The 14,826-nt window shown below is 46.8% G+C and overlaps 4 protein-coding genes across 4 annotated transcripts; all 4 read left to right on the top strand.

Annotated features, from left to right (window-relative positions):
* Positions 1-429: 429 nt before the first annotated feature.
* Positions 430-1,321, top strand: BGW36DRAFT_362370 (uncharacterized protein; the record flags this gene model as incomplete). The annotated part of the gene is made up of 2 exons (XM_046214371.1): positions 430-453; positions 512-1,321. The coding sequence occupies 2 exons, from the start codon at positions 430-432 to the stop codon at positions 1,319-1,321; spliced, it is 834 nt and encodes a 277-aa protein (XP_046068695.1).
* Positions 1,322-4,330: 3,009 nt separating this feature from the next.
* BGW36DRAFT_302619 (putative glucan 1,4-alpha-glucosidase) lies at positions 4,331-6,291 on the top strand (the record flags this gene model as incomplete). The annotated part of the gene is made up of 3 exons (XM_046211806.1): positions 4,331-4,541; positions 4,592-5,426; positions 5,499-6,291. 3 exons carry the CDS (start codon positions 4,331-4,333, stop codon positions 6,289-6,291), a joined length of 1,839 nt encoding a protein of 612 aa, XP_046068694.1.
* A 2,088-nt stretch (positions 6,292-8,379) lies between these two features.
* Positions 8,380-10,016, top strand: BGW36DRAFT_362368 (uncharacterized protein; the record flags this gene model as incomplete). Its single annotated transcript, XM_046214370.1, has 5 exons — positions 8,380-8,459; positions 8,504-8,745; positions 8,835-9,106; positions 9,170-9,291; positions 9,350-10,016. The coding sequence occupies 5 exons, from the start codon at positions 8,380-8,382 to the stop codon at positions 10,014-10,016; spliced, it is 1,383 nt and encodes a 460-aa protein (XP_046068693.1).
* A 1,705-nt stretch (positions 10,017-11,721) lies between these two features.
* BGW36DRAFT_325229 (putative beta-glucosidase) lies at positions 11,722-14,735 on the top strand. The gene is made up of 5 exons (XM_046212711.1): positions 11,722-11,820; positions 11,893-12,032; positions 12,082-12,179; positions 12,236-13,418; positions 13,472-14,735. Exons 1-5 carry the CDS (start codon positions 11,767-11,769, stop codon positions 14,559-14,561), a joined length of 2,565 nt encoding a protein of 854 aa, XP_046068692.1. The 5' UTR covers positions 11,722-11,766; the 3' UTR covers positions 14,562-14,735.
* The last annotated feature ends 91 nt before the right edge of the window (positions 14,736-14,826 follow it).

The raw sequence follows: 14,826 nt of genomic DNA, 5'->3' as shown, positions 1-14,826 counted from the left end.
GTGACGTCGCGCCCTATTCCGGGGGAACTGCAGCTCCTGATCGGGCTAGCCGCCTGCTGCGCTGCTTCCCGATTCGGCGTTGCACAACATGATTGGCTGGAGCCCAAAATTCAGCATCTGAAGGAGGTTAGGCGGAAATGCTTTCGGAAAGCACCAATCAAGGAAACAGATCACTAGAACGCTAACGCTTTGAACACTAGTTTTCTGTGTCATCCAATAAAATCAAAGAAATGAGCTCGTGGAGCTGACTTTGCCGGTGGCGGCACTAGCCTTCCCAAAATAGGAAGGCCCGTTTGATAAGCATTGTGCCGGGAAATTACGTCCAGGCCCAGACGTCCAGGCAGAGAGTAAGGAAGGCTGTAGTGTCTAGAAATGCTGTGGTTTGATTGCTACACCTTTTTAGCATGATGATCTGGAATCCCTGCCACCATGAGCAGTCTACATAATGATGAGGTGACCGATCTCCTTCCTTTGTAAGCGGCGAATATAGACTGATGGACGGAATCTGCAGAAATCGAATCGCCTGGCGCGCGTACGGGAAAATCAGCGCAGAAGCCGTGCTCGAAAGCAACAATACATCGAGGAATTGGAGCAAAAAGTAGCGGCCTGCAATGCGAAAGCACAGCAGGCAGACATCGACCACCGAATTTCTCTCCAGAAGCTGGAGCTTGAAAATACAAATTTGCGAGCCTTGCTGAACCGGGCGGGGTTCGACAGCGCCTATGTCGAGACGTATCTTGGTCAATGCTCCAATCCAGCAACATCGGCGAAGGTCGCTATTCCAGCGCTCAAGAAATCTTCCTCATGCCAGCAGTCACCTAGCCCAAGTGCTACTCTTCCGTCCGCAATAAACACTCCTGAACAGTGTTTACCGAGCCCGTCGAGCACAGGAGGATCAGACAACAGTTGTACATCAAAGTCTAAGTGCGGGTCTGGATGCGCTCCAAGGTCGAATTCGAATATAATGCCTATTATTCCGACTGTGCCATCTGAACCATCCATACCTTCGGCCGTGACAGTAGAGGCCCCAGAGATGACTGCAGCAGTAAATACCCAGGCTGTGAGGCTGCCGCCAATTGCATCTATATGTGACTGTGGACCACGGTCAGCCGAATACTGGCCCGATGATGAAAACTCACTCAACACGACTGTCTGCCACATTGCCGAAGACATGATCAGTCGATACAATATCCAAGGAGTTGATATCAACTTGATAAAACAAAGACTGTGGTCTGGGTTTCGCAATAGCCGGGATGGGTGTCGAGTACAGAATAATGTACTATTTGAAGTTTTAGACGAGCTCAGTGGGAATATTCCCTAGAGAAGGAAAATTAACACATTTCCCTCAAGGTAAATAGTGTTAAAGACTTGTCGACTCGTCATTACATCGCCTTGCCAGCTTTGTTCTATCTCAGCAACCCTCACATTGCTTCGCGTTTCTACGCGTATTCCTATAGAGAGGCTGGTCTTGCTGGGGTATTCTATACCTGCTAGTTGTCTAGCAAGCTCGTTTCACAACGCATTGCATTGTCATGAGCTTGCCCCTACAGAAGGATCTAGCCATGACGTATGCCTCACTTATTCAGTCTTTACTGTGAGCATTCTTACAATTGCGTGCCAGGCTGCTGTTTTGGTCTTCAACCGAACATCAGGCGATATCACCCGAATATGACCGGAAAGACACCAATATGTACACTCGGGGAATTCCTCCGCAATTTCGCCCCCTGCTCTAGTGTTCGGCTTATGCTTAGCATCCGTTACCGGCACCTCCTCAGATGTAACAAGACTTTTATATACTCATAATTATCATGACAATGAACGAATTCCATTGTCCTCATATATATACAACCCCCCTCTTCATAGGCTGTACTTCTCTGCTCATAAAAGTCACATGCATTTTCTCCGATTCACAACCATACACAACAGCCCCATACATAAGGTCCTTCTCATCTGCCCCTTCGTCACCCTTTGGCAGGTGACACACGGTCCTCAAGGCAAGACTGCAATTCGCCAGAACAGGCACTCTCACTTCGAAAGCAAATATCTTAGGGCTAGCATCATTAGAGTCAACAGCAAAACAAGACCTATCAAACCTGCAGCAAGTATCCCAACAGAACTTTAACCCGCTACAGTGGTAATGTCGTAGTTGGTAGATCCAGATCCATCCGTGAGGTTCTGTTGCCAGAACGAGATGCTGTACACTCCTTGCGTGGAGTCCCACGAGACGAGTTAATCGAAGCCAAGTGCCTAGACTAGATCGCTATTTCCCTGGCCGTATTGTTAAAATTAGGTGCCAAAGAAATCGTGGAAGCAAGGCTAACTAGAAGGTAGTATTGAATGAAGCCTTTGAGATGTTGAGATTGAATCATCTTGATTACGGACAGATATATACAAGCTCTCGCTATTCCCCAGACTTAGAGCGGAGTAAACTATAGATCAGCAGTCAATAAATTTAAACAATAGTAATGGTGAACAGTGTGAATTCCATGCTAGGGGCTGAATCACGTCAGATTTACACCCCGACTCGTTAGCTAATGAGCGCAAGGCGTACATACGTAGTATTGCTGATAGCAGCAATTTTAATTAGTGTTTCAGTTGTCTCTATACTTATTCTAAAACCGCATCTTTGCTTTTTCCCGCCAAAATGATGCCGTCAGACATTATGATTTTAGTTTTCAAGCTGCATAGCCGGGAGGTTCTGTATACTAGCCTTAACCCTAACCCTATATTAGTGAAAGCTCTCCCTAACCACCACAATACCCCTGAATGGCATATAATTACATGCTGGCAGATTTACTCCATCAACCAATTGACTGCGAGACACCATTTTTATCTGGTGACATAACAACTAGTCTTCCGAAGCAGCAGATGTGTTGGCCTGACGCAGAGCCTCGTCGTACTCTACTCATACGGCTGAAACTGTTTGCATAGCACCGACCTAAATCCTTTTCGTGCTGGCCATGGTGTGTTCTACAAATAGCTGCTATAAGAGTTTACACCTAGACTGAAAAACGACGCAGCAATTTTTCTAGCTTAATATTGAGGTAAATTCTCGACTCATTTACAACCTAACAACTGCGACCCACCACGCTCCAGAAATTCTTTGTCACTTTCTCGGTATATTATTTTCCCTTTAAATTTGAGTAAATGTTGTCAATCGACATGAAATTATGAAGTATGATATTTGCGTTCCATTCGTAACTAGTGTTTTTGATTCTTAAAAATCAAAAATCTATAATGGAATGTTTGAATGGGAATCGAAAAACCTAGGAAAATTGAGCAGAAGTCTTCTTTGAATAGGCAACTTATTGCCCTTCACTAGGCACGATATGATATTCTAGGATGTCGTGTAACTACCCTGGGTTTCACGATCTGGTCTAAAGTGCCCCACGAATCAAGAGACCTTGTGGGATCGAAGACCTAGGACTTTCAAAACATAGAAGAGTTGAGAGCGACAAAATCTGCATAGTCGGATGACTGGCGTAAAATTTGGCCACAGTGTCGTGGATTTGGCTCACGCTCCAACCATCATATGAGTTATCTCAACACAGACCCTTCTTGGAAGGGCCCAGCCAGAGGAGAATCGGCGAATTAGCAGCTAAACGGCTAGCTGTAATATATTGATAGACTTGGTAGGTCTAAACGACGAAAGGCTTAATTTAGACATCTGTGCGCAGGACTTACTGGGCCAAGCGATATTTGACCGGGTATGGCTCCCTAGACTTGTGATATTGCGCACCCAGTGAGTTTGAGTTCGAAACTATAAATGCATCATAAGATCATGAGACGCTGACATGCTATTGGTTCTTATGGGAGTAGCTACATGTAGTTAACGTGCACTAAGTAGTGGAGCCGACTTTCCTGATATACCCTAGGCTTGAGAGGCCAAGCCAATTAAGAGGGGCATATGTGATTGAACTATATAAATGGGTCCAGGGATTAGTCGCGATCGGCGATTACATGATCGTCATGCTGGTGCTTCAGGTCTGAACCGCTAAATATTCTGACACGATGATATCCCTTGCAGCAATCTGTGCGACAATATTTTCGCCTCGGTAGAATCTAACTGACAACTAATTCTCTAGCTAAGAAATTCTAAGAGCTAGGCATATCTGCCTAAGCATCGGCCAAGCATCGAGAACGGCGAATCATCGGTCATTTATGAGGATTCTAAGCTCCGGTTCCTGCACAATGGTGCGGAGTATTACAAGAGAGTGGGAATCAGCCGGATACTATGTGGGAATCTGTCCTCACAGTGAAATTCACTTGCACTGTATAAGCACGACCGGCTTGACTGTTTGAATTCTGACCAGGGATCTTCGTGGTCAAGATGCGCTTCACTTTTTTAACGAGTGTTGCTAGCGTCTTTGCGGCTGAACAGTTGATAATTGCGAACCCGCCCGCTCTGGAACGTTACATATTGAATGAGGGCCGGCGATCTATTCTGGGGATTTTAGAAAACCTAGGCGTTAAAGGCAACAAGGCACCGGGTGCGGCGGCTGGTTTATTTATTGCCAGTCCTAACACAGTGAACCCAGACTGTAAGTCATAGATTTGAGCTCGCAGGCACTGCTCTGATCTCATTTGCCAGACTTTTATTCATGGACTCGTGATTCGGCCCTTACCATTAAATGCTTAATTGACCTGTTCGTCAACGGTGGTGGGCACTATGGAACCAATCAGAACGGATTGGAAATCGATATTCGGAATTATGTCTCTGCACAGGCAGTGTTGCAGAATGTATCCAATCCATCGGGGACTCTAGAAGACGGCACCGGACTTGGTGAACCGAAGTTTGAGATTAACTTGAACCCATTCTCCGGTTCCTGGGGCCGGCCTCAGCGTGATGGGCCCGCCCTTCGGGCGACCGCTATGGTCACATACGCAGACTGGTTGGTTTCCCAAGGTCAGGTAGCTGAAGCCGCGGAAATCATGTGGCCCATAATTGCGAATGATTTAGCATATGTGAGTCAGTACTGGAACGACACAGGTTTCGACCTCTGGGAAGAGATAGATGGATCATCCTTTTTCACCTTGGCTGTCCAGCATCGTGCACTCGTCCAGGGATCAAGTCTTGCACAGAAACTTGGAAAATCCTGCTCTGCTTGTCTATCCCAGGCACCTCAGATTCTTTGCTTTCTACAGAGCTTCTGGAATGGAAAATACATCACCGCCAACATCAACCTCGGCACTAGTCGCTCTGGTATCGATATAAACACGGTTTTGGGAAGCATCCATACCTTTGATCCGGAAGCCTCGTGCGATGATTCGACTTTTCAACCTTGCTCAGCCAGGGCTCTGGCAAACCATAAAGAGTATGTCGATGCGTTTCGTTCGATCTATAAAATCAATGCCGGCATTCCCGAGGGCTCAGCCGCCAATGTCGGCCGTTACCCAGAAGATGTCTACCAAGGGGGTAATCCATGGTAGGTCTATATCTACGCTGATTGTCTAGATTTTATTGCTCCAGTAAGCTAACAAATGTTGACTTTACGTAGGTATCTCGCCCCTCTGGCAACGGCTGAAATGCTCTACGATGCCTTATACCAATGGAAAAAAATTGGTACTCTCGATGTCACCGAGACCTCGCTGGCATTCTTTAGAGATTTTGATCTTTCTGTGAAAACAGGTTCATACTCGGCTCACAGTCAATCCTACAAGACTCTCACCTCAGCCATTCGAACTTATGCAGACGATTTCTTACGTCTCGTCCAACACTACACTCCTCCAAACGGATCATTGGCTGAGCAATATAATCGGGATACCGGCATCCCACTGTCGGCCAATGATCTGACTTGGTCTTATGCTTCCTTCTTAACAGCTGTCCAGCGTCGTGCTTCCATTGTGCCTCGCTCGTGGGGCGAAAGATCTGCAAATATCGTTCCCACCACCTGCTCAGCATCTCCTGTGTTGGGGAATTATCAGGCCGTCGCTTCTACATTCCCGACTTCCACTAGGTGTGTTCCCGCGACTAGTGTTGTACCGATCACATTTTACTTGACTGAGAACACGTTTTATGGAGAAAATGTCTACGTGGCTGGCAATATTAGTGCACTCGGCAACTGGAATACGAGTGAAGGGTTTCCGCTCACAGCATCCTTATACACCGAGGCAGACCACTTGTGGTTTGGTAGCGTCGAGTTGGTTTCGGCTGGTACCGTATTCAAATATAAATACTACAAAATTGAACCAAACGGCGCGGCTATTTTTGAGAAAGGTGAGGACAGAATATACACTGTTCCTACTGGCTGTCCGATCCAGCCTAGTCTACACGATGTGTGGCAGTCTTGATTGCTGCTTTCCGCATGAGCATCGTCCATGTTAATTTATAATCGGACACGAAAAGGACAAAACTTGATTATGTACACCATTTAATAGAGATAGGGTACGCAAAATCTCTTATTGTTAAGGTACTTCTGACCTGTCCCACATTCGATAATTCCTGATCAGGAATCCTAAATCATGTGATGAAACTAGCATGCAACTTGAGTCCTAGTTAATGGCCGCCAGCTCCGGTCCTAAATACATATGACAGTATAATATAAGCAGATAAATAGAAGCTGGTGTGTCCTGGACACCCTGCATTGCTGCTAGGGCTTCTGTTCTGGGTCTTGGAAACCATTGAGGGATCGCCAGCTAACTTCACCTATACTGTTTTACTAATAAATTACATGAAGCACCATATTTCTTTGGGTAGATCTGGCTAATTCTATGCATGGATCTGCTGTTGGTGGCCTAGTGGCCGCCACCAACAAAAGTTTCTCGGTTTCATTGGTTTATCGATACAATTAATCAACTACAACGCTTATATCGACCTCTTGGAATTACGCAAATTATCAGATTTAACATAACAAAGCTATACAAATGATATACGTCACATAAACTTCAATCTATAGGTCGCTGGTTTCTTGCTATATGTAACCTTCTAATTTATCTTGGTTTGTGCCGATATCTTTACTTTCGTTTCGATAACTTTTTGGGTGATCACTCCTCAAAATAGAGTTTCAATCGCCTTAGTGTCCATGGCGATGCTATTGTCGCTCATTAAACTATTATTATCTGAGGTCACCATATCTACATCTAGTGATGCTTTGCCTTCTCAATCTATTAATATCTTAGGTTGATTGAGATTAAGCCATCCCCAGTAAATGCCTGCAAAATGAAATTGGGTGATTTTCTCTTCGAGTTGAGTTTTCCAACGTCGACTTTGTTCGGTGTCGATGACAGTGCCCATTGCTGTATTTTCAGCCTGCTTGATGACTTTTGCCAAAGAATGGCCGTGGGAAATCGACGAGAGGAGAATTCCAGCTATTAGAGTCTCTGCTTCAGTTTGTTCTGCATGCTCAGGTAGTATTTGGTCCCACGATAGTGATCTAGAGGGTACTGACAATATATCTCTAACAGCGCCCACCACGTCGTGCAATCCTCGTGAGAGTTTGAACAATTTCAAATAGACTTCTATGTTGTCTAAAGGACTTGTTGGTCAACTCACCAGTTTCAACGCTGGTAGAACTCCGTTTGCAGGCTTTAAAAAGCAGATATAACGATCAGACATTGCAGACTTTTTGTGGAGGAACTTTCCAGTTTCCTCCTTTCTCAAGAACGTACAGGTTGCCGCTAGCATATTGATTAATATTATTTGGCATGTTTCTGAATACTCCAGCAGAGACTGGTTGGGAACTATACGCTCCTTTTTCTTCCGACCCTTCTATGAGCTCCGCATAGACATTACTGAACCCTCTGTTAGGTCTACATCTGTAGGAAATCCTGCGACCTATTCTCAGTCTAGATTTCAATGTTCTTTGTTGTTATCGTATATCATGTCCACACCAGAGGACTGTCAGCCATGGGGTTTACATGTAAATATGACATTGAAAAGTTGGGAATCAATATTGTTATCTTCACATAAGTAAACAATTATACAATGGTTCATGATTATATGTGTATTTCGTCTATTCTGATACTATAAGCTCGATATTAGTTTATCAATTGAGGAAAACGAATAGCATTGAATATACAGAATATAGGTTTTAACTATCAACTGATACACACTATACAACCACACATCTGCATGATTTAGATAACAAAGCTAGTCATCATCAATGTCCACAAAACCGATGCACTACAATCATATCCAATGCGCCACAGCTTCCAGTTTGGATTTAGGGCCGAATCGGCTTCCTAAACAGGACACGGGCTATGCATATAGGGTTTTAGTGGGCACCAGAGCTTATTCGGCATTTAAATTCCAATACATCTGCCAGTTATTGAAGCATGGACGTCTTACATTTTAGATATTGATTTATTATATACGACTGCATATGTACCGCTCATAACAATTCCAAATGCCCAACGTCGGTCGACCAAGTCGTGACTGTCATGCATGTCGGCAACGACGCATCAAGGTCAGCGTCTAATTACCCAGAGTTTAAATGGTTCAGCCTTACTGAATCCGATACGTATGTATCTGTATATAGTGCGACCTCTTACGCCCTGGATGTAGTCAGTGCAAAAGGAAAAAAGTACATTGTCCAGGCTATAGAGATGAAACCAGCACATCATTTCGCATCGAAACACCCTTGACCATAGCAACGCATGTGAAGAAATCGAACCGTCGCAAACCAGAAAATAAAGAATCCCCGACATCTCCTCACGAAAGCGAGATTATGCAAGAGCTTTCGCTGCTGCAGGTTGATCCGGCCCGGTTATTTGTCTCACAGGAGTTTTTTCAACGGATCCGCAAGTGTGAGCAATGGGCAGATGCCAAATATTTTGGGAAAAGTTTGGCTTGGTTTTTGGATCGTTCGAGGTTTGGCTGATACTGGTTGTACTAGTTCTATGCAATCATGTCAATACGGATTTTCGGCACCACCCCTTTTTGCAAACCGCCGTCGCAGTATCGGTCGTTCATGCACCCTTGATGAGCAGCAAAATCCTGAATGCCTCGCTGTGGGATGATGTGAATGGTCCATCGGGACAGATTACTCGCATAACACAATGCCAGCGCCAGATCACGATGAGTCTACTCGCAGAGTCCTTATCAAACGGGAATGAAAGCTTGAGTGATTCCACTATTGCTACCCTGGAGGGACTAATTATATACGAGGTTTGTTATGGACTGAGCCATATCTGAAGGAAAGTCGGACTTTTCTTGCTGATGATACACAAGCTTATTGATGGTAATCTCGACTTCCTTCAAAAATATATGGAACAGCTGGAAGAAATGATCTACCAAAGAGGCGGCCTCGATGCTTTGGGTTTCGATGGGCATATGAAGAATACTGTGTTGGTGTGAGTTGTGAAAAGTGCAATGCGTATTATATGGAGAGCTAATAGATGGAACATGAAGTATCTGGGAACTACAAAGAGTCATCCAAGCCTTGGCAGGGTTTGGGTCTGTAATCGAGCCAACACCGGCTATCGCAGAAGTGGTTTGTCAACCATTAAACCTCAGACTCTTCACTTTCCAAAACGAGATGAATATGGCACCGGAAATGAGTCTTCTTTTGGGGAATTTCTTCGGGATCATTACCCTTCCCATTCACTATGAAGTCAACCCTCAGGCTCGACAGCACTTTGACCATCAATGGGGTTTACTACATGCATACTTTTTGACCTTGAAAAATAACAACAATTTGAACAACTATCCCGACCCGCGGGCCCCAGTGATCATCGAAGCAGCACTACTATTCGCCACATACACAGATCGAAAATTTGTATTAGATGAAAAATCATACCCGGCGTTCCAAGAACTCCTCCGTAAAACAGATATTAGCAAGCTCTGGTGCGGACTTCCCGGCGCCTTGGTCTGGTGTCTGGTTATCGGCGTCCGGTGCTCTGCTTCTAACACCTGGCTCAGGAGATGGCTGTTGGTGCAACTGACTCAGGTTGCATGGCCGCTTGCTATCGATACGCCGGATGACGTATTAACCAGTTTTCGGCTGGTTCTGAAGGGATTAGATGCGCGGGGGCCATCTTCATCTTATATGGGCGAGAGTAGATTTATTGAGATTTAGAATCTCAAGGAACTCGTCAGGCATTGAAGTAGGTCAGTGTAAAATAGTGACGTATTATGCATACATACAATCTATACTAACAAGGACCAATCAATAGTCCCTAGATCAGACTTATTCTGCGGAGATCGAGTCTAGATCACCATCTCATCACGGGACACGATCACGACTGTCATGAATTATACATAGTCACACAATTTGCGAATTTCATGCATGAAAGTGCGGGGAAGTAGACTGCCATTCGACGAATTCACGGTATCACTGGTCCCAGCTTTCATATTCGCACGGTAGATATGCTGGCTGACGCATCTCCGGCATTACTCCGGCGGCGGCCCAGCTGATGCTACCTAGAGCCGTGGCCGACGACCACGTTGCCACGAGGCTTTGCGCTATACTCTATCGTTCTATTATGATATCCATACTACTACGTGCTAGAGGCTTGAGCGTCGACCGTGGTTCTCCCCGACGGCAAGCTGGGGTTGATCCTATTGGCTGGCCTCGTACCCCCTCTTTAGATGGATCAGCCGAAGTTCAGCCGGATCTCTTTTTTTTTTCATTTCAAATAATCACAAATTTCCGAAGGATAAGTCTGCATTTATAGGCCGTTCTGCACTCGTCTAGCCATGCAGCCCCATCTTCCAGAAGCTGTCAGACGTGAGCGGGTGAAACGAAACACGGTTAAGTAGAAGTGCTACTGGAGAGCTGACCAAGACTGTTTTAGTCTGATCGGCAGGGGATCTTTCTTTTCTTTTCTCGAAGCACACGTACTGCAGGATTTAGTATTGACAGAAAACGAGCGAGACGATGTGACAATAGACGGAGACAGCATTTAATTGACCCTAATTAGTCAAGTAACTTTATGTTAACTAGTTAATTATGAGAACAAGAGCACAGCCAAGCGGATTTCCGGCATTGGGCCTAGCGCGCCCCGCAGTGCGCCCGGAGCAGAAACTGGAGCGTCGATCCCCCGGTTCTGTTTACTACGTATTGCTTATGACGTGTTACGCACCCGATGATTCTGATATTCTGTCCATGTGTATCCATGTGATATGTATTACCACCGACTGGTATATAATAATATGGACACCATCTAGTCGTTTAAATTATCATAGAATATCGATATCCTGCTATGTGTACATCTCCCTGCATGCCTACGCGTGGCGTGGCAAAGGGCGTGCCTCTGTACTCCCACTTGCTTCCCACGATGATCGGAATGTCATTCATCGGAGGCTATATTCACGTTACAGTACAAGGGCGACTGCGTATGCAAGATCTCGAATCGAGATTGATAGTAGTGGATAATAATATTTTATAAAAATAATAACATCAAATTTTTTGGCGAATGTTTTCATGGTTACATCGCGGTATTTAATGGGATTCAATACGGCTCCCCTGTATCTGGTATTAGGATTAAACTTGCCCTGGCGCGGGGAACCTACCACGGCCCAGCAAACTCAAATGGCGCGACAAGATACAAATACAAATGAATTACGATTGCGGCGTAATCAAGGTATAGTTGACCACTACTATTACTCTATCACTATGTAGTATGAGTATGAGTATGCAGAGGTCCACCGCAAGGGTTTGTCAGGGTGTGTCAGTGCTCACGCCGATTGTGCGGGTCGCTGCTTCCCCCTCACGCCCCCCTGCCCCGGCCTCCAGTATTTATATCCGCGCCTCCTCCTCCTCGACGTGTTCTCCCCTGACCCAGCTAGACCAGCATCAGCTGCCGACACTGAACTGAACCAGCACCATGAGGAACAGCTGGCTTGTAGCTCTGGCCACCGTCGCCATTGCGAATGCCGATGTGAGAATAGCTACCTACCCAACCAGCATTGAATGCATTGGCTGAAGCTGACCCTGACTTCTCTTGTCACAGAACTTGGCTTATTCCCCTCCGGCTTACCCAGCTCCCTGGGCTAATGGTCAGGGCGACTGGGCCGATGCCTACCAAAAAGCCGTCGACTTTGTGTCGCAATTGACCTTGGCTGAAAAGGTCAACCTGACCAGCGGTGTTGGGTATGTCGATCTGATCCGACGCCAAAGAAGAAAATACTGACGCGCGCAGCTGGGAAGGAGGACAATGTGTTGGTAACACCGGCGACATACCCAGCCAAAACTTCCGCGGCTTTTGTATGCAGGATTCACCGCTGGGTGTCCGCTTTGGTATGTTGGTGCGCAGGAGATGGAATTCAAGTTCATTGCTAACGGTTTTTTGCTAGCTGACTACGTTTCGGCTTTTCCCGCCGGTGTCAATGTCGCCGCCACCTGGAGCCGCGATCTGGCCTATGCTCGTGGCCAGGCAATGGGAGAGGAGCACCGTGGTAAAGGTGTAGATATTCAGCTCGGCCCTGTTGCCGGCCCATTGGGCAGAATTCCAGAAGGTGGCCGCAATTGGGAAGGGTTCGCCCCGGATCCTGTCTTGACAGGAAACATGATGGCCAGCACCATTGAAGGTATTCAGGATGCCGGCGTCATTGCTTGTGCTAAGCACTATATCGGTAACGAACAGGAGCACTTTCGTCAGGGCTCGCAACAAAACTATACCGTATCCGATTCCATCAGCTCCAACATCGATGATGTGACCTTGCACGAGCTGTATCTGTGGCCATTCGCCGACGCCGTGCGTGCTGGTGTCGGTTCCTTTATGTGCTCGTACAACCAAGTAAACAACAGCTACTCTTGCGGTAACAGCTATCTACTCAACCACGTGCTGAAAGGCGAGCTCGATTTCCAAGGCTTTGTCATGACTGATTGGGGTGCGCAACACAGCGGTGTCGGAGATGCCTTGGCCGGCGCTGATATGGACATGCCTGGTGATGTCGCTTTCGACAGCGGCACTGCCTTCTGGGGCTCCAACTTGACCATCGCTGTGTTGAACGGCACTGTCCCTGAGTGGCGTGTCGATGATATGGCCGTCCGTATCATGTCTGCCTACTTCAAGGTTGGCCGCGACCGTTCTCGCGTCCCGGTCAACTTTGATTCTTGGACCCAGGACACTTACGGCAACGAGTACTACTACGCCGGTGAAGGCTGGACCAAAATCAATGACCATGTCGATGTCCGTGGCGATCACGCTCAGCTCATCCGCCAAATTGGCTCCTCCAGTGCCGTTCTTCTCAAGAATACCAACGGTGCTCTCCCTCTGACCGGAAAAGAGAGGAATGTCGGTGTCTTCGGAGCGGATGCTGGATCTAACGTCAACGGTGTCGATGGCTGCGCTGACCGCGGTTGCGATGACGGCACTTTGGCTATGGGCTGGGGAAGCGGTACAGATAACTTCCCTTACCTCGTCACTCCGGAACAGGCCATCGAGGCTGCAGTCATCCAGAACGGGGGACTCTTCACCGCAGTTACCAACCAGAGTGGGATTGATTTTGCTCAAAAAGCGGCTGCTCAAGCAGAGTAAGTAGATGATTTGCTAAATGAAACAAAACTCGACTAACGCACTTAAATAGCACTTGCTTGGTTTTCGGCAACGCTGATTCTGGAGAAGGATACATTAATGTCGATGGCAACGTTGGTGATCGCAACAACTTGACCTTGTGGCAGAATGCCGAGGCTATGATCGGCGCTGTTGCCGGCGAGTGTAACAATACCATTGTTGTATTGCACACTGTTGGGCCTGTGCTTGTTGAAAGCTGGTTGCACCATCCCAACATTACTGCCGTCCTCTGGGCTGGCTTGCCTGGGCAAGAGAGTGGAAATGCCTTAGTTGATGTTCTCTATGGCAAGGTCAATCCTGGTGGTAAAACACCTTTCACCTGGGGCAAGCAACGCTCTGACTGGGGTGTTGATATTATCTATACCCCTAACAATGGCGAGGGTCCTCCCCAACAAGACTTCACTGAGGGTATCTTCATCGACTACCGCCACTTTGACAAGGCCAACGTTACCCCTACCTGGGAATTTGGCTACGGTCTGAGCTACACCACCTTCTCTTTCTCTGGTCTCAATGTCCAGCCCGAACCAGCTGCTCCTTATACCCCTGCCACTGGCAAAACTGGTGCTGCTCCCAAGTTTGGCAAAGTCCAGGGCGCTTCCGCCTACGTGTACCCCGACGACATCAACCGCATTGAAGCCTTCATCTACCCGTGGATCAACTCTACAGACCTCCACGCTTCTTCCGGCGACCCCAACTACGGCTGGCCCACGGACAAGTACGTGCCAAAGGGTGCTCAAGACCACTCTCCTCAACGGGTCCACCCAGCTGGTGGTGCTCCTGGTGGTAACCCTGGCTTGTACGACGTTGTCGCCACTGTTTCCGTGGACATTACCAACACTGGCAGCGTTGCCGGTGACGAAGTTCCTCAAGTCTACGTGTCTCTCGGTGGCCCCAACGACGCACCCAAGGTTCTCCGTGCCTTTGACCGTCTGACCATCCAACCAGGTCAATCAAAGACCTGGACCACTACATTGACCCGACGAGACGTCTCCAACTGGGACACCGTTCGTCAGAACTGGGTGGTCACCAACTACACAAAGACCGTCTACGTTGGTAACTCGTCACGGAAATTGCCGCTCAAGGCAACCTTGATCTTGAAATAATTGGATTATACTGATATTCATCTTTTTCCTTCGAAATTTCCTGTATAAATGTTGACAATTTGAAAAGTCTTTGTTTAGCGAGATTCCGCAGTCGCTAACACTCTTTATTTCTTATTTTGTCGTGTGAAAATACTCCAATTACTTAATAGCCTAATATAATTAGATGCTGCAAGTATTCTTCCAATAGTAGTATTTATTTACTTATTATGATAGACATTTTGGGGAATAGGTATGTCGTCTTAGCCAGCTATCACATGACTACCGC

Source organism: Talaromyces proteolyticus (assembly GCF_021365285.1).
Source record: "Talaromyces proteolyticus strain PMI_201 chromosome Unknown BGW36scaffold_10, whole genome shotgun sequence".
Classification (NCBI taxonomy): Eukaryota; Fungi; Ascomycota; class Eurotiomycetes; order Eurotiales; family Trichocomaceae; genus Talaromyces; species Talaromyces proteolyticus.
Note: the sequence above shows the minus strand (reverse complement) of the source record. Positions and strands in the feature narration are given on the sequence as shown.